This window comes from Anopheles arabiensis, chromosome 2 (genome assembly GCF_016920715.1).
Source record: "Anopheles arabiensis isolate DONGOLA chromosome 2, AaraD3, whole genome shotgun sequence".
Taxonomy (NCBI): Eukaryota; Metazoa; Arthropoda; class Insecta; order Diptera; family Culicidae; genus Anopheles; species Anopheles arabiensis.
The window spans coordinates 2,104,511-2,128,999 of NC_053517.1; the positions used below are offsets into that span (position 1 = coordinate 2,104,511).

Sequence of the window (24,489 nt, forward strand, 5' to 3'; positions counted from 1 at the left end):
TAACTTAATTATATTTGCGCATTAGAGTGTTTCGTATCTTTCGGGATAGCGGTGATCCTGACGCCACATAACGAATTCCTTGGAGCAGTGAATTTAACAAGTTTTCTCAATTTTCAACATGTCTTCCGTAACGTTGTTGTTTGTTTCTTTAAATGATGTTTGTTTTCTCTCTTAAATATGTTTTTTTATTCATTAATGGCTACACACGTAAAGAAGTACACTGGTAGTACGAGCGCTTGAGTGGGTAGCGCGCATCGGGGAAAAAATTGAAATAGACGTACTAGCTATATATGTATAAGTATGTATATATATATACTTTATGTGTATATTTATGTAATAACTGGAGCTTCTTTTGACGCATCTATGCGCATGAAGTACACCTAACACTGCTGCTGTAGGCAAGGATCGCCTTTTTCGCGACTCTATTCTATGGATCTATGGTGTTGGGTATTTGTTCGTCGGTATGCTGTAATTAATTTGCCTGTCCTGCTTCTTTGGTAGTGGTCACCCCTAGCGTAAACGGTCGGAAAGAGTTCTTTCCAGTTGTATCATGTATTTGTACATTAAATCCTTTGGGTTTGGTTGTTCTAGTAACTGTGGACCAGTATCGAACCAGCAAGACTGCGCGCATTACTTGGGTGTGTGCATCTGGTGTTAAGTCGACCGATGATGGATTTACGAAGTGATTTACGAGAAAATTGCATAGTAAACTGGTAATCTATGTGTAATGTGTAGAGGTAAATATCACACTTAGAAAAGTTAAAACTCTTTTGTATCGATTTGAAACTGCGTGACGGTTTGATGCTGGTTTTTTCTGTGAAACACATTTACATGAATAGCAAAAGGTAACAACTAAGTTGCGTGAAAATACATTTTCAATTTTCTCTTCTTTTTTTTGGTATATATTACAGTCACAGTTTTGATAAAGTGTACAAATGACAATGATTGTGCAAGTGATTGTGATTAATCAGAGTGGAAAAGAAAGTACAAGTAAACGAGATAATGGTGCTGGTTCCTTGGTTCGAGGGCACATTCGTGTGGAGGTTCCGGTCCTCTCTTTTGCTCCCTGCCCAATGTACTACACAATACGGCGAATGGTTTGGAATATATTTTCAGTGGCTTTCAAGTACGAACGTTTGTGTTTTGCTACCAAACACACATTCCGACGTTACCCGGTGGTTTATGTTGATGTTTTAACGATCGAACAGTGCCGATGAGTAGTGAGAGGGGAGATTGTACTGCCGGTCACTGAATACTGCTACTGCTGATCGTTTTACATTTAGTGAGTGAGAGGAAATGACTTACAACGAAAATGTACAGCTTAACAATGCACAATTAGTAATAGTAGTGGTATCGATTCGCTTATCCTTTGGATCCCTTCGTGCTTTCGTGCCCGACCAGTTTGTTTTCCTTGATATTCATATATTATGTGTATATTATCGTTATAATTATTATGTTACTCAACCAACAACTTCAACAGTAAAATATCACTTAATTTGATGAAAGATACTGATTTCTCACTTGTTTATGCGTACGTAATGTCTATTTTGTTTATATTTATTTTAATGTGTATGAACCACTGCTTTGAACATGTTTGCTGAAGTGTGTTACTGGAATGTTTAATGATGTGGCGTGAAACGGTTCAGGGTAGTGGAATTAAAACAATCATCATCGATAGTATCGTTTTCCATTCACTCGTATAAGCTTAGATGGTTTAACGATGGGCGTATTTAAACGACTGAACAAATGACTACAAAATTAAAACGGAAGCAATGTTTAACAAGTCATACAAGTATCTGCTGTTAAGCGTGTGTATTCCTGTATGTGGGAGGTGCAAGGCCCTCCCCACGTGCGGATAACGAATCAGATAAATCCCACATCACGGCGGACAGTCTCGATCGGCTATGACACAACTGAAACAATATCATTTTGTTTTAAATGCATCTTTTCATAAACGTAACGTAAATGTGCAACGAGTGTCCCTGCTGTTCGGGGTGTTTCTCCCCTTCGCTTTATGTGCCCCAATGCCGATCAGTAGTGACTGATCACTGCTTCACTTTAGTTTTACTCATGGCACATACGTTCATATCTTACAATCTCTTTTAGTATTTATAATTGTTAGAATTTGCTCAAGCGAACACCATCGGCCCCGTCCCTATTTTCTTACACTGACCGCTTGCATCACCTCCCCTTTCATTGCCATCATACTAAATCCTCAAAGGGCTAGCTATCTATCTAAAATCCTTTCACTTTGCCTGCTGTCTTCCTCCCCAGACTGTGTTAACGCTCTTTAGTAGTCGGTGGCCAGTCGATACTACAAGGAAAGATACACTGCGTTCTTGCAGAACTGCACGCACATCTGTTGTATCGCTTGAATGCATTCACGATGCGACACGTGATGATAGGAAATGTACGTGGGTGTCATAATTTGGAGTCGTACTGTAATGTTAGTGTGTGTTGTTTTGCGTGCATTTTTTACAGTGCGCTCGAACGCATCCGCTCGTTTTGGGGAGCGTCGCCACTATTTAACTACACTAAACTACACACGGTTCGGTCTGATTGCCATTCCTAGATTCAGGTAGATTTAGCTGAAGATCGTAGCGTATTAAATCGTCGCGTAAATATTTGTGTTTTGTTTTGTTGTTAAATACGTCGAGAAGAAACCCAGTCGCACGCGTGTGCTGAGAGTGTGAACACCTCTTTCACTTTCTTTTCCTTCCACTGAAGTAACTGAAGTATGCTTCCGGCCACAACTGAACTGTAAAATCTGCTGCGAAATGCTGCGCCACCGAGCTATGAACAATATAATTGAAAGACCTACAGTAAATGGATCTCTAACAAGTACATGGTAGAATTTAAAAACAGGTAACCTAATGTTACGTGATCGAAAAAATAGTACATCCCAAGATTGTCCATAGCTGCCGAGAGAGAAATCAAGACTCTGTCCTCTTAAGTAAAACCTCTCCTCTCTGCTCCCTGCTAATGAGTCTAACTTAACTTAAGGATATGTTGTAAGTATCTGTTTGTGTATGTATGCTTTCATTTTGTGTTGCCCTTCTTCCCGCAATGTCCTTGCATTTATCACATTCTTCACTTGCTCAAACAGCTCAACGATGTACACTGGGTCAGTGCACTAGAGATAGCACGATAGATAGCACGTAATGGTAATGGATGGAAATACGAAATACATCCCTTTCGTCAAGAACCGACCACCCCATAGTATTGCGGGAACGCGAAAACTTAACAGTAAAAATACGCATATGCAACGAACCGAGGAACGTATGGCGGACGTGTTGTTTTCCAACTTCTTGGGAGGAGGATAGTGGGAAGAGCAGCGTCCACCGGAGAGCAGAGTGCCTCGAACGGTTCCAGCGTGCATGTATGTACAGTGGGAAGGTTGCGAAGGTTGTGCCATGGGCTGCCTTAGTCGTCCCAGGTCGGGTAGCTGGCGGACTCGTTGTAGAACATGCCAAAACCATCCTTTTTCGCCTCGGACGTCGTCGTTGCAGGCGGCGGCTGGAAAATGTTGGCTGACTGTGGCGGACGATCGTAGATCGTTCGATCGCCCCAAGCATCGTTGGTGTTCCAACTGTACGGGTGCGTGTTGTTCTGCTGCTGGTTCGCCCCGGACCACTGGTACTCACCGTCGTCGTTTGTGGCCATGCGGTTCTCGTAACCGTGCCGGTCCCAGACAGCGGTCGGTTCGGTGCGTTGGCGTTTGCTTGGCTTAGCGGTGGTGGTGGTGGAAGGAACATTTATTTGGAGATTCTGTGCCGCCGAACCGTTGTTGTCGACGGTCAGCTCAAACTCCTCGCTCGGATTCTCGAGCGAGCTGTGCGTGATGCCGTAGTAGAAGTACATGATCAACCCCAGCGTCATCCAGACGGTAAACCGTACCAGGGTGAGAATACTGAGCTTGAATATTAGGTAGATGTTTACCGTAATGGCGATCGTTGGAATGAATGGAAGTCCAGGAGTGAGGAACGATAGTGCATATCTGGAAAAACAAACAAAAAAACACAACGTTGAACATCGTCAACTAGTTCTTCCTATTCCCATCGTTGTGAGACTTGCTGTCGGTACATACCGGTTCTGGGGCTGTCGTGAAATGACAAGCAGAATCCAAATTATACTTAACACCAGGACAGTGTACGCTAAGGAGTAGAACGCTCCCGTCAGCCCGATGGCCATGAAGAGATCCAGCAAGAATATACACACATACATCAGTCCGACCAGCTTTGTTACGAACATTCCTGGAGGATGAGAAACCATAACGAGTTACTCTTGCCATTCCGACGACGTATCGTATGTGGCCAGTCCCTGCGCTTTACCTGTTTCGGGCGTTGCCGGGCCGGGTCTTATCCAGGGGAAAAATCCTGGACATAAGTAAGAGTACCGCTGAATTCGACCTACAATGTAATCGCATATCCATATCGGACAAGTGTCCGTGTTTCCTTGCGAACCCCCGTGTACTGCACCTGGAAGAAGGAGTTCAAGTAAGAGCTCTACCGAAAGGAGTGTCCGTTTTCATCTTTCCCATTACCGTAAAATTTGTTCTCCGTGCGGTCGGTCACCAGGAACTGATCGTCACGGCCCATGTAGCCGTCCGGACTATCGTCGTCATAGCTATCGTCGGAGTCTGGCGATCCACGGGTGATCTTTTTTATCATCACATTAGCCTTGACGCTTTGCTGCGTGCTAGGATCCGGGGTGCTTGGCGGCTGCGGTGTACGAAGCTGCGCAGGCAGTAGATCGACCAGCGAGGTACTGTGGGGCTGGTAGCGCAGGATCAGCACACAGGTAGATACGAGCGTGTAAGCGAGCAGCGTACCGATCGACATCATCTCAACGAGAACCTCGAGCTGCACGGTAAGCGCCACCAGGGAGGCGGCTATACCACTGCCGATCGTAGCAATTCCGGGCACACCCGTTTTGGCCCACAGCTGCGAAAGCTGACGGAACACCAGTCCGTCCTGGGCCATAGCGTAGATGACGCGGGGCATGGGAAACATGGAACCGAACATCGCCACACTCAGCCCGGCCGTGGCACCGATTGCTACCAATGCTCGGCATTTGGGCGCCCCCACGTAGGTCCACATCTGCACTAACGCCGAGCCCGAGTCGATGTGATCGTAAGGAACTAAAAAGAACGAGGAAAGAAGAGGCATACATAACATCTTTCCATGTCCCTCTTTTGGAACGCTTCGAAGCTACAAAGAAGGAGATGAAAGGCTTACCAACTAGTGTCAGGATGAAGCTGCTGGTAACGTACACTATGAGGACGATAACCAATGAGCCCACGATTGCTTTCGGGATACTTTTCTGGGGATTGTGCGCCTCCTCGCCGGTCGTTGCTATGATGTCGAACCCGATGAAGGCGTAAAAGCAGGTGGCCGCCCCCGTAAATACCTGAATGTATCGAAGCAAAGGTTAAATTTGAAATGCCCTCCAGGAGAAGCGTCCCACTCGTCGTCGATTCACTCCCGACCCAAAAAAGAAAAACAAAGCCATGAGAGAGAGGGAAAACAAAGGAAAAACGCTCCACTACTCCTAAATGGAATATAACATATTCGTCGAGAAACCGAAAAGGAGGGGGGAACAAAGCACGACATGCACCCTGAAGGAGCAGAACTGTAACACAGACAACAGCTAAACAGGCAACATGTTAAACCTACCCCGCTCCAGCCAAACGGCAGGAAGCCCTCGTGCTCGGTCCAGGTGTTGGTGTCGACGTAAAACAAGCCTGCGGTTAGAATAAATACCCACGATGCAAGGTTCACGGTGTTGAGGACGTTGTTGAAGAGCACCGACTTGCTAGCGCCGAGCGCCAGGATGCACGTCATTACGAGCGTAATGCCGAACGCGATGAAATCCGGTGGCCGCCCTGCGAGTCCCCCCAGTGGTGGTGGTGGTCGCGCATGAGAGAGAGCATGATTGTGTAAATTTAAGGTGAATCAAATACAATGGGGTTTGACCCAGTCCAGTTTGGTAGCCGAGCCGTAGTGGTGTGTGTTTATGAGTATGAGAGGTAAATAAGATTAACGATAGTAAAACGATAAAACGAGTCAAAAAGGCCATAAAATACAACCCAATTGGAAACAAAATGGAAGAAGAAAAGTAGTAAGAGAAAGTGGTAACTAAATGCTAGGCTAAAGTAGCCGCAGTAAAGAGTAAAGCAGTAAAGAGAAAGAGAGAACGCTGAATAGGATAGATGAAACAAAAACAAAACCAAAAAAATGGAGAGCACGCATGTGTTTTTGTTTCTAATGTTTCGCATTCGCCACGCATTGTCGTGCATGACCATCAACATACGTACCGAATATGGTCCCCACAGAGGCCGCTATGCTTCTGCCTATGAAGCCGCCCGACAGTGAATCGAAGCTTGCGCTAAGGGCGCAGGCACACGCGCTCGTACCTTCGCGCATTACACGGCGGTGAAACAGAAAGAAGATAAAAACAGATCGAGCGAATTAATTTCGTCCCCAAATTGCTTTGCACTTTGCAGCGGCAGCGCGCGATGCAGTCATGTCACCCGAGTGAATACCGAGAAGGGAGAAATTTTAATTGAGATTTCTATACGCTTGCACACACACAGGTGTGTGCGTGTTTGTGTGCCAAAAGCATGGAAGTGTGCTATAAAAATCGGTCCAGCCCGAACCTTCCCAAGGACCCCAAGGGGACATCGCGGGAAGTACAGCGTCGCGATGAGCTTCCCGGCACCAGAACGTGGACGAAAATTAGCTTGAAAGCTCTTTCATGCATTCCGTATGCACGACGGACGGTGTGCGGGATGAGCACCATCGCCCACAGCGCCAGTAGCAATTAGTCAGCGTCAGGAGGTTGCAGCTGCAGCGGCGTTGCACATTATACTTAGTCACGTTTCGGCTTGACATACGCTAGGGAGTAGAAAGCAGGGAGCGAGAGAGATTTGCTTCACATGGGCTGCTAATTTTGCACTCCTAGGGGTTGTCCCGCTGGTCTGACAGTTATGGAAATGGCTGGGTTTGCGCGGGAACTACCGAATTCATGGCCCACAAACCCACCCAACACACACACTTGGTCCGGTCCCACTCGGTGGTGGCAGGACTCGTTCACAGTTATGGTCACTTGACGCGGGCTGTTGAGCAAACAAGTCGGTCGGGGTCGAGAGTAGCACCGGGTGTCGTCAAGCTTTGGGTCGATGAGTCCGAGGCGACGGCGTCCGTATGCATGGTAAAAACGGTGGCACCAAGTTCGTGTGAATTACGGCACCCATCTGCGGGCTCTGGTACTGTTGCTTGTCCCGCTATCCAATGCCTGGCAGCAAGGGGATAGAGTATCCCTTACAGGCTTCTTTATTCAGCCACTGCCGGCCACTGGGAAAATTGGCAAAGTAAATATTTTATCACCACTCGCTCCTGAACCCATCTCTAGCCGGTCTGGACCGTCCTCCTGTCCAGTTGACCAGTCATCTTTTGTTCAATGTTATGCTCTTCCGAGGCACGCCGGATTCCGAGCATCGCCAGACGCAAACAGCAACTCTCCGAAAGTCCTAAAGTCAGTTGACAAGTGGCTTTCCGTCATTGAGGGCTGATTATGAAATGAAGTGCATTATAAAATATTCACACCCAATCGCAATCGTCCAATTCTGTCTCTGGCTTCGCTCTTTCTGTCTGTCTCTCAGGATTCAACAAGGTTTGTCCAAAGGCGTGTGCGACTTTATAAATAGGATCTTTTGAAGATGTGCCGTCTTGTGATTTGGTACGATGAGCTTGATTAAATACAGACGGCGACACACACACACACACACACACACACACACACACACTTACCAATTAAATATTCTAATATCATATTCCATCCTATGACAAACGCTACAAACTCCCCCACGGAAACATAAGAATACATGTACGCGGATCCGGACGTGTGTGGCACTCGTACACCGAACTCAGCATAGCAGGCGCCTGTGAGAGAAGAAAGCGAACATTTAGTCACTCGTGCCTGGTTGTCATGGGGCATCATCAGGGGGCACGACTCACCTGAAAATATACTAGCTACGGCTGCGATGAAAAAACTAAGCACTACGCCCGGTCCGGCGATGTTTCGCGCCACCATTCCGGCCACCAGGTACATGCCCGTGCCGCAACAGGAGCCCACACCCAGCGAGGTAAGGTCGAGTGTGGTGAGACATTTCTGCGGCACACGAAACAGACAGAGCACACGGTTTAGACGACGCTCCTGTGGAGTGCAATTCAGTGAACGAACACACTTACGGTTAGCCTGGGCTTTGTACTGTTCGGGTCCTCTTCCTGCAGCTTGTGCAGATCTTTCGTGCGGATGAGCTTGGAGAAGAGGGCCAGCCCGGTACCGCCGCCGGGCATCGGGATGGAAAACTTCATCCTGTTGTTGGCGGGCGGGAGACGCTGCGGTCTTACCAGCAATCAGGTTTGGTAGGCAGCTGTGGGGGAAAACAGAAACGACCAAAAAGAAGGTGATAAGTTGTGCGTGCGTGCAATTGATCGATGATCACTTCGATGGGGACAGCTAATTAAATTGAGATCAGTACCAGCGCTTTCCTGATGTGAATTCTAGTGCGCGAAAGAAAAGCCAAGAGAGAGAGAGCGACAACGGGGAAGGGAGGACCGTTCGATGGGCTGGAAAATGGGTGCAATAAGGCGAACGAAAACGATGATTGCCTGCTGGTGGCAGCTGCTGGTAGCATTAGCTGGTTGGGTTGCACGGGGTGGCTTTCTTGCCATTTTCTTAACGGAGAAGAAGTCACTGGCGTGTGCCGGGTGTGCCGTTGTGTGTGTGCGCCCGTACGTCGAGATGTAAATTGAACGACGGTTGATAGCACAAAAGCTTCGGCTCTTCGGGCTCTAGGCTGATGTCAGACGCATGATAACCATTTACCATGCCATTATCATACCCGCGTCGAAATAACAACCACCGCCGAGTGTGTGCGATCGATGCGATGCTGCTGCCGAGCAGCGTGTTTATCCTCTCCACCGTGTTGGGTTGGGCCGTGGTGGGAATCGCGAACAAATTGCCCTTTTCGCAGTGTCACTTCATTGTTCTTCAACTCGTGCGAAGACCGCGTAATATGTTACCATATTACACTGCTCCATTATCATCGTGTGTGTGGGTGTGTGTGTGTGTGTGTTCCTTGGTATGTGTGTGAGACTTTCAACCGTCTCAGGTCGTCGTCTTGGCGTTGCTGCCACCAACAAGACAAGACTTGTTGAGCAATTTTTAGCAACAATCGATTAAATTAAGCTCAACACGTGGAGCCAACCCAGTGCCCTTCGTGGACGAGGACATGGTGGGCATGAGCTGCGGACGTGCTCGGATGAAGAAATAACAGCGAAACAGCCCATCGTCAAATGGAACCGAATACGAAGATCGCAAAACCCCATAATGGCATTACATGGGGCGGCGGGACTGCATTGTGCGAATTATCATTAAAATTCCATTTCGTGGTTATAAAATTAGCCATTTGCCAAGCTGCTGGCGCTCAATCAACGGAAACGCTCACTTCAGTGCAGCGACAATCAAAGGAAAAAGAGTGAAATACTTGATTAAACTGAAATTCAGCTGAAATTCAACGGAGACCATTCCACCGGACCGGACTGTCAACGTGCAAATAGAATCAGGTTGCCAGGTTCCGACGACGTTCCGGGGGACTTGGGGTTGTTTTTTAATAGCTCCTTTTTTCAATTAAAACACGAACTTTTGCCGTCACGCGATGTGAGAAGGATGTGTGTGTGTGTTGAATTGTGTTTTCTGCTACCTTTGGTATATATTTTCCATTTCCCTTTCGAGCGCACAATGAAAATGCCAGTTGGACAATCTTTTGTGCGACCGGAAGTTGCTCGAGACAGAATAACTAATTTGTTTGTTTAGCTCGCACGAACACCACAGGCAATGGATTAGGCGAGTGTTTGGAAAGAAGCAAGTACGGTGGAGCTAAAGTTCACCCCCCACAAGGTGTGCTTGTGCTGCAGCCCGTCAATGGTTGCGGATTTTTCGCCGTACCACTAATCGGATCCATGCTCCCCCGTCCCGTAGCTTTTTCCCGTGCATTAACTGTGCCGTCGTGAGATTTCCCGGAAAGCTGTGCTGTGTTATATCGTTGCGAAAATCTGGTTACCTTTACCCCAGAGGACAATGCACGAAGGGAGTGGATTGTACAGCAAACTCCCTCTGTGGTTCGAATCTGCATGCTGCTTTCTGCAAGCTTTCCTTCCGTCCTTGCTGCTAAATTGTGCGACGTTTCAATAATATTCAGTCGTTGGGATAAATGCCACTCACTCAACGGGCGGCACACCAAACGGAGAAGCATCCAACATGGGGGGCAGTCGTGTCCCGTCGTGTAATGAATTACGGGCACGATTCATCATCGGCTCGTACCGTTCTGTCCCGGGCTTTCCCTATTAGTTTTGCCAATGGACCAGCTTATTAAAAAGAGGCGAGTGAGTCGGGTTCAGCAACAGGACACAGGATGCAAAGTCGTCAAAGTATAGCATGTGATTATGTTCATTTTCCGACAGACAGACCACACAGTGTTTTGCAGCCCACTGGGTTATTACCAAAGAGAACAACGCAACCGTTCGTTGTAAATGAAGCACAACTTTTCACAGCAACAGCAAAGTTGGCAAAGAAACACAAAGAACTCCAGAACCACCTCCCACGTATCGGCTTCGGGCAGTGCTGTTTATGTTATCTTTCGTTTACTTTGCCTGCTCGTGTATTGATTTTTCCTCAATTCACTTTGCATTCACGCGCTCCGCATCGTGGGTTGAACGCAATTGGTATGAACAGTCATTTGAGTTAATTCCTTCCTTCCGCGGGAGAAATCGGACGCGTTTTGAATCTGAGCTGGAGCATGCAATTATTAAAATGTCAACTAGCTCGGGGGTCCGAGATGCTACACTGTCTGGAGACCAACGGCTTCTTCCCACCATTGCTAGCAACGCCATACGGTGTGGGATTAGTAGATTGCGATTAACCCCACGGTACGGGGTGGGTGTGCTTGCTGTCTTTCTGTGCTACGCTTGCTGTACGAACGGTTCGCTGCTTGTTTGTACTCCCCAGCAAAAGGACTATTACCGGATTGCTTTCCATTTACACGTTCATTAAGGGGCGGTACAGAAGGTGGCCGTGTTGCCTGCGTTGTTTTGTGGTTGACCTGCTGGAGGTGCAACGTTTGCCATACGGCGCCACCATTCGCTACGATTATCCCGCACCAGCTCCCGACCGTACTACAACAGAGGTATAAAATGCATTCTTAAATAACATTACACCGTCTAGGGGCGAAACGACGAAACGAACGAGATAAGAGAATTTTATGGCAATTTAAAATGTAATTTCAATTTAGTTGGGTACAATTTTGCCCGCCCCTTCTTTCCCACCCTTGTCTTCCACCGTTGCAAGGACAAACGCAAGAGATGGGCAACACAAATGCATCGTCGTGCGCCTCCCGCTCGTGTTGAGCTGCGTGCTATTGATCCAGCTTTAATTTTAAATACCCGCACCCCATACCTCAGGACCGGTGAAGGAGGTCCCGCGAGGTCGTGTTCCTACCGTTTGCGTTCCTAAGAAACGACTCTTTGGTGGTTCGGCGAAAACAAGTGACGTGTAATTTCGAACATATTTCACCATGATTGAATAGGGCAATTAGTTGCGACTAGTAACGGGAAGAAAAGCACCGTGAGGTGTATTAATTATGACCACGTCGCACGTCGTCATGTCTTACGTGTATGGGAAGGAGAATTATGTACCAATTTATGCCCCAAGCACTGCACATTGCAACGTTAATTTCTCACCGATGTTGGTGCATTCGTTTGGAGCTTCTTTTGTGTAAGCTCTCTCTATTTCCAATCGGAATGATGTATCGATCGAAACGCCTCTTCTCCCTAAAAAAAGATAACCCTCCACGTGTTGCAGCGCCCGTAAAAACGTGTTACATATTCCTTTGCATGAATAACAAATAGATTGCGATGCTTCATTTGCATCTTCGATCTGTCCGGTCTGCAGAGCGGTCCATTATGTTGCGAATTGCAAAAATTCCATTATTTTATATGTAGAGCAGTCCCATTCTGTTCGGGGATGCTGTATGCATATTGCACCACCGGTGTGCGACAGAATTACGGGCAAAGGGAGCTTTTTTGTTCTGTTACCTTACTCCAATCGTCATCGTGACCGTGGAATGGAATGGTTTACACTGCAAGATGCAAGATTACCTATAAAGCAAGCGACACATAACTTTACCAACACAAACAAAACAAAAAAGCACATCTCAAAAGCGCAAACACTATCAAACAACAGTTGATGGGGATTGAGGCAGGGCTGGCAAGGGGTGGAATAATAAAACACAAATCACCATAACCAAATCCAAACCCCACTCTCTCTCTCCAGAGCGCAGAATGTTCACCCGTAAAAGCGCAAACGGGTGTAGTTGCGCGAAAAGTAAGATTTTCCCAACGAAAACCGCACACAGCCAGCCTCACCGCACTTCTTCTCCTTCTACTGGTAGTCCGTTTTACTCCTTTTTTTATTATTTTGCTTCAATGCCGGCTGCTGACCATCGGGGAGACATGGCCAGGCGGGATCGGAAAAGTGTTCCGCAAGCCCCACGGAAAGCAAACAATAGCAAACTTTTTCTATTTGCCCATAAAAAATAAACGCTCTCGCGGGGGATTTCTTTACGACCCAAGTCTGGTACACCGTGCGGCCATAGGGAAAAAAGGGGTGCATAGGAATGGCAGAGGCGGAACCGACCGCCTGAAAATGGCAACTGTAATGAGAGCGGAATGAAGCGATAGTTGTGCGCGCCTCTGGTGGCAGCTGAGAGTTGTGAACGGAGTTTTTATCAGCATCAACCCCCATCTTCCTGCTTCCCCGCCTCTTCCATCTTCCCCCTCCACCCCTGATTGTGCTCCAAACAGATTCACCATGTCACGTGGGATCAGAGACTATCAGTTGGAAGCAACTTTTTGATTGGTGACCTCATTTGAATCGAGACACACCCGGACGGTGCTACGTGGAAAGCTTACTGCCATGAACCATATATTACAGTGTCGCATAGAAAGCTTACTTGAAAACGTACTCACTCACGCTCGTAAAAGGGAACATCGCAGTCACATTCAAAAACGCTTGATTAAAATGAATCGTGTACTAAATTAATTACTAGCAAGCTCGATCCGGGTAGCTCCTAACGCATCGTTCGCCTTTACTCCCGCAACACTCACACACACACACCTTTTATTGCAGCATAAATCAACGAAGCACGACCCATCGTCGCCATGGTCGCAGGAAGAAGAAGAAGAAGAGAATGCAAATAATCAGTCCCCGAAAGCCAGAGGGCGGAGGAGGAGGAGGAGGAGGAAGTGTGTCCTAGTTGCTCGGTTCGTTCGAAACTAAGCACACGATGCTACGGTCAGCAGAAATGTCATTATTGCGTTCGAATCTAATGACTGTGTTTACCCGCCCTGCAGGCTTCTGTTTACACTTTCCAGCCCCATCTTCCCTGCCAGGTCCAGGATGTTTGCTCGATCCATTTGCAACTCGCCCCATCCCTTAAACGCCTCGCTAGCACCAATAGCTACCGGCAGACGCTACCAGCTTGCTTCGATTGGGTCGGGGAGCTTGCTTTTTCACATTAAAACTTGTTGCGAGAGCAAAGGAGGAGCACCATTTAGCATGTTTCATTTGTTTCTCTCCCACCCCAAGACGGGGTTCCACGAAGGACATGTCATGTTGGTGAAGTTTTCCAGCCCTATTTTCCCTGCCAAGGCTAGGAGCGGGTGGCTAGGAGCATTGCTTTGAAATTTCCTTCCTGCCTGTGCCACTGCACCAAGAGCTGATGGAATAATGTTTTGCCATACGACAAGATAAGTCGTATCCAGTCGTGCAGGAAGGTAAAAGTCAAAAGGATTCCCTCTGTGTTTTTGCCTCGGCCTCAGTATGCAGCACAAGCCTATGTTTACTGTGGTGAGTGCCCTCACCGCGCTCACAGCACTCATGGGTGGGTAACACGGTGATAAAAGAAGATTGATTGCTAATTACTTCAATAAGTCTCTCCGCAGCGGACTGCTGCAGAGTAGTCAATCACACCGCCAACGAAGAGAGGGGGGGTGAGGGAGAAAAAAGGGATCCATAGAAAGTCCCCCTAATGTACACAGTATAAAGGCGCGGACGGCGAACCCAAGCGTCTTAGTGCCTTACCTTTTATTTCATGTCGCCAGGACGTTTTCTTTTACTTTCCTGCACTGTTCGCACGGTATGTACACTTCACAAGGTAATAGAATCCTTTATAAGGCGCTTTAATGCTGTTGCTACTGTTTGCGCAATCATAAGCATTTCAAGCCAGATCGTCGCGCTCTCGCTACGGGGCGCGCCAGCGATGCTAAACATACGCTGTGACGTCCCCCCCCCCTTGGTTGACGATGGTGACGATGATACTTATAATGATGATGATAAGAGCTACCGAGCTGGAGTGGAATTTGATTTTCAACCCCTTTCTCTGGAGGGCATAATACATGGGCGGAAGAGAGCTTTGCCGGAAGTGTGCCTCATCGTGCGTTCGTGAGTACTGATACATTTTTAATAAGCTCAGCTGTGCCGCTGTTCACTGAAAAGCTCTTTGCCGCTTGCGTAATCCTAGTCTGAAAGGCGCTTTATTTTCGAACCCAAGCTTCCCATTTATCTCATTGCCACGTTTGACTAACTTCCAGCCCAATAATTATATTGAAAAAAACCGTACCAACAGTTCCAATTACGCTCAGCTATCGTTATCGAATGCGAAACGGAACGATGGTTCAGTTTAAAGCTGTGCCTCAAGCCAATTATTCATGGAGCACGTGTGTGTGTTGATTGATAAAGTGCTTGTTACTGCCAACCCGGAGTCGGGTTTTGTCGGATAGCCTAATTGGTTGTAATGAGCAGGAAGACGTACTATCGCTATTATTGGCTTCCAATTTTCCAAAACATGTTCGGGCCCTGCACCAGCTTCGTCTCCTTTTTTTCCCCGCTTCGCCCACAACATTCGGCCCATTGTGTGGCCGTTCCTCGGAAATGACTGTTTACAGTTCAATTTCCGCCCTCAATGATGCCTGAAATGGCTTTTGCACAATGTGCCGGAAAAACACTCTCCTCGCTTCAGGGAGTTGTACCGCGCTCGTGAGCGAAATCGGAGAGCCCGTACTGTGGTGGTTTGCATGTGAATGATAAATTGTTTGGCAAAATTTATTGCATCACAGTGCTTTATTATTATTATTTGGTGTCGGCGGTGCGGCGAAGCAGAAGCCTTTTGACAAACAAAGCGATATAATTTAATGTCAGCTCGACCAGGCGCCTCCATTTCGAGGAAAGCCTACCTATACCAGTGATGTTCGTCGACACGATCGGAATGGAAAGTGCCTCGGGTGGATTGAAAACAGAGGAAAATGGCTTTGACAAGAAGGATATTTTCTTTTTCCCAAAAAGGGCATACGTTTACCCCACCCGAGATATCAGGTGATATCCCGAGAACGACGATTTGACGATGTTTTCAAACCGCCCTTCTCGTCGTACTGCGTCCACTAAAAGCATCCATCTACTGCCGTGGCTGTGACCGGCATGTGCCTATAAAATGGGGCATGGCAAACATGGCAAAAAGCCACCCATTTTTTGGCGTTTCTGTGTTTGAACCCGATGTCGATGGTTTATGTTAGATTTGTATGTGAAGCTTTGTACCGCCAAAAGCACTCCCAGCACGATGGCACGGACTTGTGCACCTCCACTAAAAGACGGAGAAAATGTAAACAATTGTTTACAAACTGCCAACAATTTAAAAGTGCCATTAGAAAATCGAACCGATCTGTTCGTTAATTCCCTCCCCCCGGGGAACACACATTTTTGAATGCTCCGCTTAATACCCACCCGTGTTCTTCTTCTTCTTTGGCTCAACAACCGATGTCGGTCAAGGCCTGCCTGTACCCACTAGTGGCCTTGGCTTTCAGTGACTAATTGATTCCCCCCCATAGCAGGATAGTCAGTCCTACGTATGGCGGCGCGGTCTATTTGGGGATTGAACCCATGACGGGCATGTTGTTAAGTCGTACGAGTTGACGACTGTACTACGAGACCGGTTATATTGGATTAAAACTCAATCCAATTTGTGCGCAATCTCTGGTCGATTTAGTTTTGTTTTATGTGAACTGCTGTGCTATGTTTGTGGCTTTTAAAACTCGATTCCCTGCCAGCCCAACACCTTCCCGCGTGTGCTTTTTTCCCTCCACCCCCCCCCCCTCCCCATCCAACTTTGTTAACACTTACTTGATTGAATGTTTGTAGTACATTTCCCCGTTTGCTAGTTTTTCCTCGTTCGTTTGTCGTCGGCTGTGAAAACAATGGTAAACATTCTCTCCCCGCACTAACGGTCAACAAAAACTGCGCCACCCTCTCTCTCTCTCTCTCTTTCTCCCGACGAGTTCGATCCCATTTTCATCCGTCGGCTGAGGGCGTAATAAATAATTTAGCCCATCAATGTAATGTACCATTATCACAACGCACCACACACACACTGCTGCCGGTGGGTGTATTCAATCATATGCGCCACACCGATTGCTTGTTTCGGGCACGGGTTAAGTGCCCGAGCGCAAGGATGGATGAAGATGGAGTTCGAGACAGCGAGAGAGAGGGTGAGAGAGGTTGTGGCACAGGAGCCTTTGCCTTTATTACATTACGCCCTACCACCACCGCCAGACGTAGACAAATACGAACACGGGGTCACACAGGGGGTGCCAGGTGGGCCAGCTTCAACCGCAACTGGGTGCTCTGTACCACGTTGGGTCGGATGACGATAATGCGTTCACTACGAGACACAAAAGGGCAGCAAACGATGAGAAACGCATAAACACGCGGCTCTACACCATTTGGCTGCCCTCTGTTAGTGCGGTTTTGTCGGGGGTGGAAATAATGTCGATTTAATTATCGGCTCATTTCGTGGGACCCCTCGTGTCGGTTTCGCGAGTCGTCCTATCAATTGATCCAATCGATTCCGCTGGCAAGGCTTATATTCCTTGCCCAGGTGGGTGGATAGGTGTGAAACGATACACAGCGAGCGATAAATTAATAAAAAATAACCAGCCAAAAAGGAGGAAAAAGGAGGGTCCGTTTGCTCCCGCCAACGATTGATTATTGGCAATGGCCGCAGCAAGACAACAATCGTTACGAATTCGTAATAATCGATAAGTGGTGGAGCAGTGAAAATGCGCTCCATTTGTGCGATACGACCGCCCAATTTTAGTGTGCAACTACGAACTAAAAAACAAAACACTTTTACTACCGCTCATATTCCGCTTGATGGCTTCATTCACCGATCGCACGTCCCAATTCGGGAGCAACTTGTTGCCTCTTCCCATGCCCAATGACAGTGACCTTTACCCCCCAGTGGAGGAGGGTAGTAGGAAAGATCAATAATGATTCATTTTACGATCCGAATCGTTCTGCCCGCCAGTTTGGTCGATCGATTCCGGCGGCAGTCACACACAGTGCGCCACTCAATATTTGCGCAGCCCAAAAAGGGTACAGTTTGGGGCGTATGTGTTTTGGCTGGCCTAAAATCTGTCCATTTTTATTGCTGAGCCAAGCAGCAGCAGCAGACATGAACGTCATTGATTTTAGAGCGTTAGTGAAAATCTCAACTACCCTTTTCCGTACCATTGTGGCACTAAGCTAGCACAGCTCGCTCTACTCCGCACGGCAGTATTCGATTAGAGAAAAAGGTCAAACGCAAAAGGAAAAGTTCCCTCCACATCCTCCCCCCCCCCCCTCGTTTCCGTCAAGGTGAGCTTATCCGACGCTTTTCCGCTGCTACTCTCCTCTCCCTGGTGGGGTAAAAACAAATTAGAAAGGATAAAGCGGATGTGGACAGCACAGTGTAGGCGGTTTGAATGCTTTCTGCCGTGCCAGCCGGCCATGATGTGTGTGTGTGTGTGTGTGACCCGGCTATATATATTGAAAGCGCTGGGCCCCTAAATAGCTTCACCGACCGACCGACCGGGAAAGTGATGTGAATTTTACGAGCGTTTCATCCATTTGATTTGAGGGGGCTAACTGCTGTCCGAACCGGTTTCCAGTAAGAGAAGAGTTTTGAAAAATATTGCGACACCTTTTACTTTTCTCCCTTTTTCTATGGTCGATATGGTCGGCATTTGGAATGTGCTGCGGTAACTGTGTGTCATCCCTCAAAAAGGGACAAGGGAACAAGGAGCAAAAGGTTCACAGTATCTTAACGGAAAGCGACAAACCATGTTGTTTTTTGACCATGAGAGAGAGGGTTTGGAGCTTTTGCGAACTGTTTGCCACCAAGAATCATCATCAGTTTTTGCTTGAAGTGGTGAGGTCCATAGCAAAAAAAAAAAAACAAATGAAACCACTCATCGATCTGGCTGGCAAGATGAAGCAGTGTCGCTGTAGGCATGAAAGCTGCTAGATGGATACTATTTATCATCGCATCGTGCGAAGGAAGGATGAAGATTCACATCGCAGACTTAAAGGCAGGGAGGAAACCACATCCTCAGCTCGAGTGGTGTTGGTTTTCTTGAGCTTGTTCGTGAGCACACCGCGTTTGTCAGGCAGCGAAGTGAGGGAAGGTGATGGGACAAAACGCCACGAGTGACAAATCTTTAACCTTGTGGAAAATGCACGCACACCAAATGCGCGCCCTCCCCGCAGCTTTGATGTTGCAATCCAGCCAGAAGTGGACACTTGAACAGTTGGCAAACGAACGAACAGTGTGGCGACCATAATTGTTGACAAACGGTGAAAGCGACAATGCTGTTATGTGTTTTGCACTTACCAATTGTAAAGTGATTGAACTTGTAATGTAGCTAGCATTATTAATATACTAAGAATAAGCGACACATGACGTTGTTTTGTTCGAAAGATGTAAATAGTAATACATTTGAGAGCTTTTAGGCATGGTCCTTCTACAACACGATCAGAAGAACTTACAGAAATTTCCAAGCCAGTTTCGAATGTAAACATTGTTCTTCACCGCATCCAAGATGTTTTTCAACAGCTATCAAATGGATTATTTGTTTCAACATGAAATTTCAGTTTCAACACATGATTTTCAACACATAACAAAGAACTGTCAAACTCAATCCAGCTTAAGTCGTGTTGAAAATCATGCTGTAGAAATTAAAAATTATGTTGATGGAAATGAAATGTCAGATCGTTGTGGAACAACATTTGCATGCGGTGAATAACAATGTAATGGACCTTTTGCTACCACCAAGGGTCTAGGCGCTGCGCTAGGGGGACGCGCTTGCCTATCTCCTATTTAACCTGGCGCTAGAGAGGGCCATCCGCGACTCAAGGGTGGAGACTACGGGAACCATCTTCTATAAGTCAACCCAGATCCTGGCATACGCTGATGATATAGACATCCTTGGTCTACGGCTCTCCTATGTAGCAGAAGCCTACCAAGGGATCGAGCAGGCGGCAGAGAGCCTCGGATTGCAGATAAACGAGGCAAAGACCAAACTGATGGTGGCAGCATCAGCGGGCCTACCAATAAATAATCAGAATCTACGTTGGCGTGATGTGCAGATAGGTGAGCGCACTTTTGAAGTCGTCCCACAATTCACCTATCTTGGGTCAAAGGTCAGCAACGACAATAGCATGGAAGCTGAGTTGCGCGCAAGGATGCTGGCTGCCAACCGGTCATTCGACAGCCTGAAAAATCAGTTCACCTCAAAGAACCTGTCGCGACGGACGAAGCTGGGACTATATAGTACCTATATAGTTCCGGTACTCACATACGCCTCTGAGACATGGACACTATCCAAATCTGACGAAACCCTCTTGGCCGCATTCGAGAGGAAGATGCTCAGAAGGATACTTGGCCTCGTATGTGTGTAAGGACAATGGAGGAGCCGCTATAATGACGAGCTATACGAGATGTACGGCGACCTCACTGTCGTACAGCGTATCAAGCTCGCCAGGCTCTGGAGGGCTGGCCATGTTGTACGCATGGAAACGGACGACCCAGCCCGTAAAGTCTTTTTAGGCCGCCCGCAAGGACAGAGGAGGCGTGGTAGGCCCAAATTGAGGTGGCAAGATGGCTTGAAGGCGTCCGCCATTAAGGCCAGCATAACGGACTGGTAGACGAAGGCGCAAGACCGTGAGCGGTTTCGGACACTCCTGAGGCAGGCCAAGACCGCAAAGCGGTTGTAGCGCCGGATAAGTAAGTAAGAATAATAATGTTTACATTCGAAAGTGACCTGGAAAACCCTGAATGCCGAAAATTCTGTCGCAATAGAAATCAATCATTTTACCAAAGGACTCTTAGAAGAAGAACTCTCTCTCTCTCTCCCTCTTCTTACTCTAACGTATAGTATTATAGATTTATGTGAAATGAACAGAATAAGCTGAATTCATCTTTGCCATCGATTAGCTTAAATATTTAAGCTTCTTGCAATACAAAGAGCAATACAGAAGAGCATCAGCAGTAGCTTCAAATCATCGTTCAGTTCGCGTAGTTGCGTCAGACTCCTTCTAAGAATAAGAGCTTTAAAATAGAATCCAAATCCTTCACGAGAACCACTACAATAAACCAGCTGATACAGTTAATCAGAATCTCGGGACAGGAAATGTGTCTAAATGACTTTATTTCATTTCCTTCCAATGAACGGTTTCCGACCGTTCCGGAGCTATTGCTTTCATATCTTCCAGCTGTTTAAAGCATCGGCAACTGGTGACAGTGACGCTTTGGCAATGGATTGGACAGATGGTTTTACATTTACTATAAGTTTGCTTCCCTCACACTGGTGCAGGAACAACCAATGTCATAAAAATCGCAGTTTTCCTCTTGCAAGGAACCAAACACTCCTCTCCCGGCAGCTTCAGTTAAAGTTATACAAAGAGCTATCTATTGTGTTATGCTTTTTTCACAAATATACACACACACATCCGCACAAGCTTTGGCCGTTTTCCAATCATTCCATTCCATTGCGAAACGTTCACGCTTCCTTGCGGCAGGATGGTAGGACATTTCTTTTAGCTTGAATTCCAGCAAACAGGACATTCAGAGACACCGAACGAGGGCGTGAGAGAGCTTGTTTATCCATCCGTGTAAAGCAAAAATGCAGGAAAAACAGAACAAAAACTGATACGTTTGTGCAGTGCAGATAGATGCTGCTTGCCATAGTGCCATAGCGCATCGAGGACCGGTGAGAATGCTTTGTCGAGGATTGTGCCGGATCGCGAGATAGATATGCAAGCAACCGTTAACAGCTTCATCGAGTGGTGGAACCATTCCACTGCCAGTAAAGGAATGCATAAAACATTATGAATGGGGGAGCCAAAGGTACCATCGTGTGCAGCGCACCAGCGGAACAAAAGAAAGCGTTCAATATTTAAAATTTAACGTTTGGTAGCCTCTGGGTAAAGATTTTACACACACAAAACTGCTGATATAGATTTAGCATTCTCGCTTTCGTGCTGCAAAACCACACGTCGCCGTGTAGCGTGTACCAGCTTCATGACGAAGTGTGGACGATGTTCAAAATCCGTCCCTTCCCCCAGCGCCGCCACAGCACAGTGAAAAGCGAGCGCACAAATTTGATTGCCTTTGCGTCGGCACCTGCTCGATACTGATAATAGAACGCCCGGTAATACGTTCAGGATACAGGATGCTGGCAAATGCACGACACTTGGAGCTGCAGTGCCAAAAAAAAGTCGACAGTTTCGGGTTTTGCCTCAGCATTCTCGATTCAATTCGATTTGCAATTTGCACAAAGAATGACGCTCGACTAGTACGTGGGATGTACGAACCGGGAACCGCCTTAGAATACAGAGCGAAGCAGCAGCAACAACAACAAAAAAGTGCATTAAGGATAATCGCACTTTTATGGACGTGTCTTGTTCTCTGTGTGTGTATGCGAAGGCCACATGCCGGACCACATTCTGCTACTTAAGCGGGTGGCTCACTTTTTGATAAGATGCTCCACCCAGTCGAAATAACGAACGGAAAGGAAGAAAAAAGAACGAAACACTCCCAGACACACAGAGAAAAGTCCCCAAATGTGTCTGTTCTTGTTGACGCCGTCTGGATTGTCGCCATTGACATCCCATTTTTGGGGGCGGTCATGGGGGAGCATGGGGTTGGAGGCGACAAGTTGCGAGTCGGTTTTATTGTTCCGGCTGGTTCTTCCGGTCGTCCTGTCGTCATCGCGCGTCAAAACTGCGTAGGATGGAAAGGACGAGATTCTCCGTTTGCGTTGCCCCTCGGTGCAGCGAGAAGTAAGAGACAGGGTGCAGGGCTGGGGGAGTGTAAAGAACAAGCATTCCGTTCCGCCCGCGCACGAGAACGATGACGTAATCTGTCGCCTGCTCTGTTGCGCATAGGGCACGTGCACGTGAACATACTAGGTGTCGGCCGTTGGAAAAGCGAAGTTGCTCTGGCAACCGCCGCTGGTTGGTTACTTGGTTAATGCCGTGGATGCGTGTAAGCCTGCCCTTTCCCGAGCTGATTGGCACACATGGTTAACAACTGGAGCCTGCTTTTGCCTGACTGGTAATTATTCCATTTCGTCGATTGAAATAATCGAACCCATTTTCCCGTCACGGCAAGGTGGGAGGGGGAAAGAGGGTGAGCACATTTTTCCGCCTCGTCTTCGGATGATGTCTGATGAGGGTAATTTGTGGCATCGTGCTGGAATAGTTTCATGACATTATATTTAGATAGAACCAAGGGAAACTGTGATGCCTCGAAGCACCTGTTGGGGATAAATTTGGACTCAAATGATCTTGTTTTCCCAGCTGAGCAAACTGGTAGGTATTTCGTCTATAAACATCATTTCAGCTTTGTTTATCCAGCTGCCGTAGAATGCGCTTTCCAATTGGGCTTCAGTGAGGCGTGAGATTCATGATACGTTCCATGACATTCCCATCATTTCCACACATTTCGCCCGAAACAAACGCACACACACACACATTCGTCTTGGTTTAAGATCATCCAACAAAGCCCAGATACAGCACATCTTTTAACTTTAGCCAGTGGTGTGGCCAAAAAACCTCTCTCGTTTATCTTTTCTCAATGGATCAAACGGACAAACCTCAAACTGCCTGCCTTTATCCATACGCATGAACATTTTCCATTCTTTCGCCGTTGCATCCCCCCGTCCCTCTGCGTAACCCCTCATTTCCATAACCATTTACAGTGTGCATCTCCTGCTCTCCCGCCCGCCGTTCGAGGACTCGAGAGTTTTTCCTTTCTGAGCGGCAGAACTTTGTTCACCCGAGGAGCTTTTCCGTTTTGGCGCCCGTCTCGCTCTCACACTCTGCGCGCTGCTGTTCTGCTGGCGTCGCTGTTGCGTGTTACTTCTCCCGCTCGCAACGCTGTGTACATCGTGCTCTTTCGAGCGCTTTTCCCCACTTTCTCTGCTAGACAAAAAGGCATATTATACTTACACGTTTGGTCGGCGCTTTCAGCAACAGCCTTTCGCTTGCTACTGAAAAGAAGAAAAACCACAGGCACACACTCTCTCTCACACACACACACACACGCACAGACAGACAGGTTCGGTTATTTCACGCCGTTGTGTCCTCGTCGTCGGCTTTGGGTTCGGCCGCTCGGATTTGGATCGCACGCACCCACGCGCGCACTCGCAGAGGGGGGGGAGTGGGGGTGGAGGCGTGAGGGTGGCCGGAGGGAGTTAACGTTTTCGCTTTTATTTGTTTCTTTTTCCCTTCCCGCTTTGCTTTGCTCACGGTCTTCCCTTTGATGAGAATCCGCGTCAATGTCGCGCATTCATACTTTTCACGCGCTTTCCCTTTGTGCACGAATTTCCACCATCAGCGTACGTTTCAACGCCGCCATTCACTGGAATCTACGCTCTCTAAGACAACACACATACACACGGATACATTGGAACACACGTACACACACACACACTAATACACGCTTTTCACTTTTCACTGCTTGCGGGAGTGGTGTTGATGCTAGATTTGGGGAAAACTTTTACATTTTACCACTGGTTATTCCTGTTGCTGCTACACTTTTCCGAAGGGCAAGGAACAAAGAGGCACAATATCATCTAGTTCAACCGAAAGGTTCGCATTGCGCTCCAGACAGCAGTAGCGGAGACAAGGACACGCTAATCGTCGCGTTCCTGGTCGAACAAAAGATGCACTAGTACGCACGTTTGGGGTCTGCAGTAGTCTGATCGTAAAAACCTGTTGTGTTATATCACTGTAAAGGATACTAACGTTCACCACTGACTGGTCGGTCGGTGCGTATTTGCGCGTGTCGATTGAAGCCCCAGCTTCCGGTGCCAGGGGAAGACACAGTTTCTGCTGCCACACACACACTTCCTAGTGGTGGACCACCGAGCACCAGAATTTGGGGAATAAATTAGATCACAACACACGCCACGACTGCTCCACAAACCATCCGACTGCTACGGTTGAAACTTTGCCTTTGCGCGACCCGACACACGGACATTGGAAAATTGTCAT

At 47.5% G+C, this 24,489-nt stretch overlaps 1 protein-coding gene across 6 annotated transcripts; it reads right to left on the reverse strand.

Moving 5' to 3' along the window:
* Positions 1–137: 137 nt before the first annotated feature.
* On the reverse strand, positions 138–24,489 carry LOC120903415 (probable cationic amino acid transporter). 6 transcript variants are annotated; one of them, XM_040312847.1, is made up of 12 exons: positions 24,241–24,489; positions 23,443–23,973; positions 8,253–8,437; positions 8,019–8,172; positions 7,812–7,943; positions 6,317–6,415; positions 5,676–5,884; positions 5,238–5,409; positions 4,544–5,140; positions 4,332–4,478; positions 4,088–4,253; positions 138–3,997 (listed from the first exon to the last, which is right to left on the reverse strand). In XM_040312847.1, exons 3-12 carry the CDS (start codon positions 8,376–8,378, stop codon positions 3,424–3,426), a joined length of 2,376 nt encoding a protein of 791 aa, XP_040168781.1. In that variant the 5' UTR covers positions 8,379–8,437; positions 23,443–23,973; positions 24,241–24,489; the 3' UTR covers positions 138–3,423. The 6 variants fall into 6 exon arrangements, with proteins under 6 accessions (XP_040168781.1, XP_040168788.1, XP_040168774.1 ...); XM_040312854.1 differs by having other exon boundaries at positions 23,443–23,989; XM_040312840.1 differs by having other exon boundaries at positions 23,443–24,024.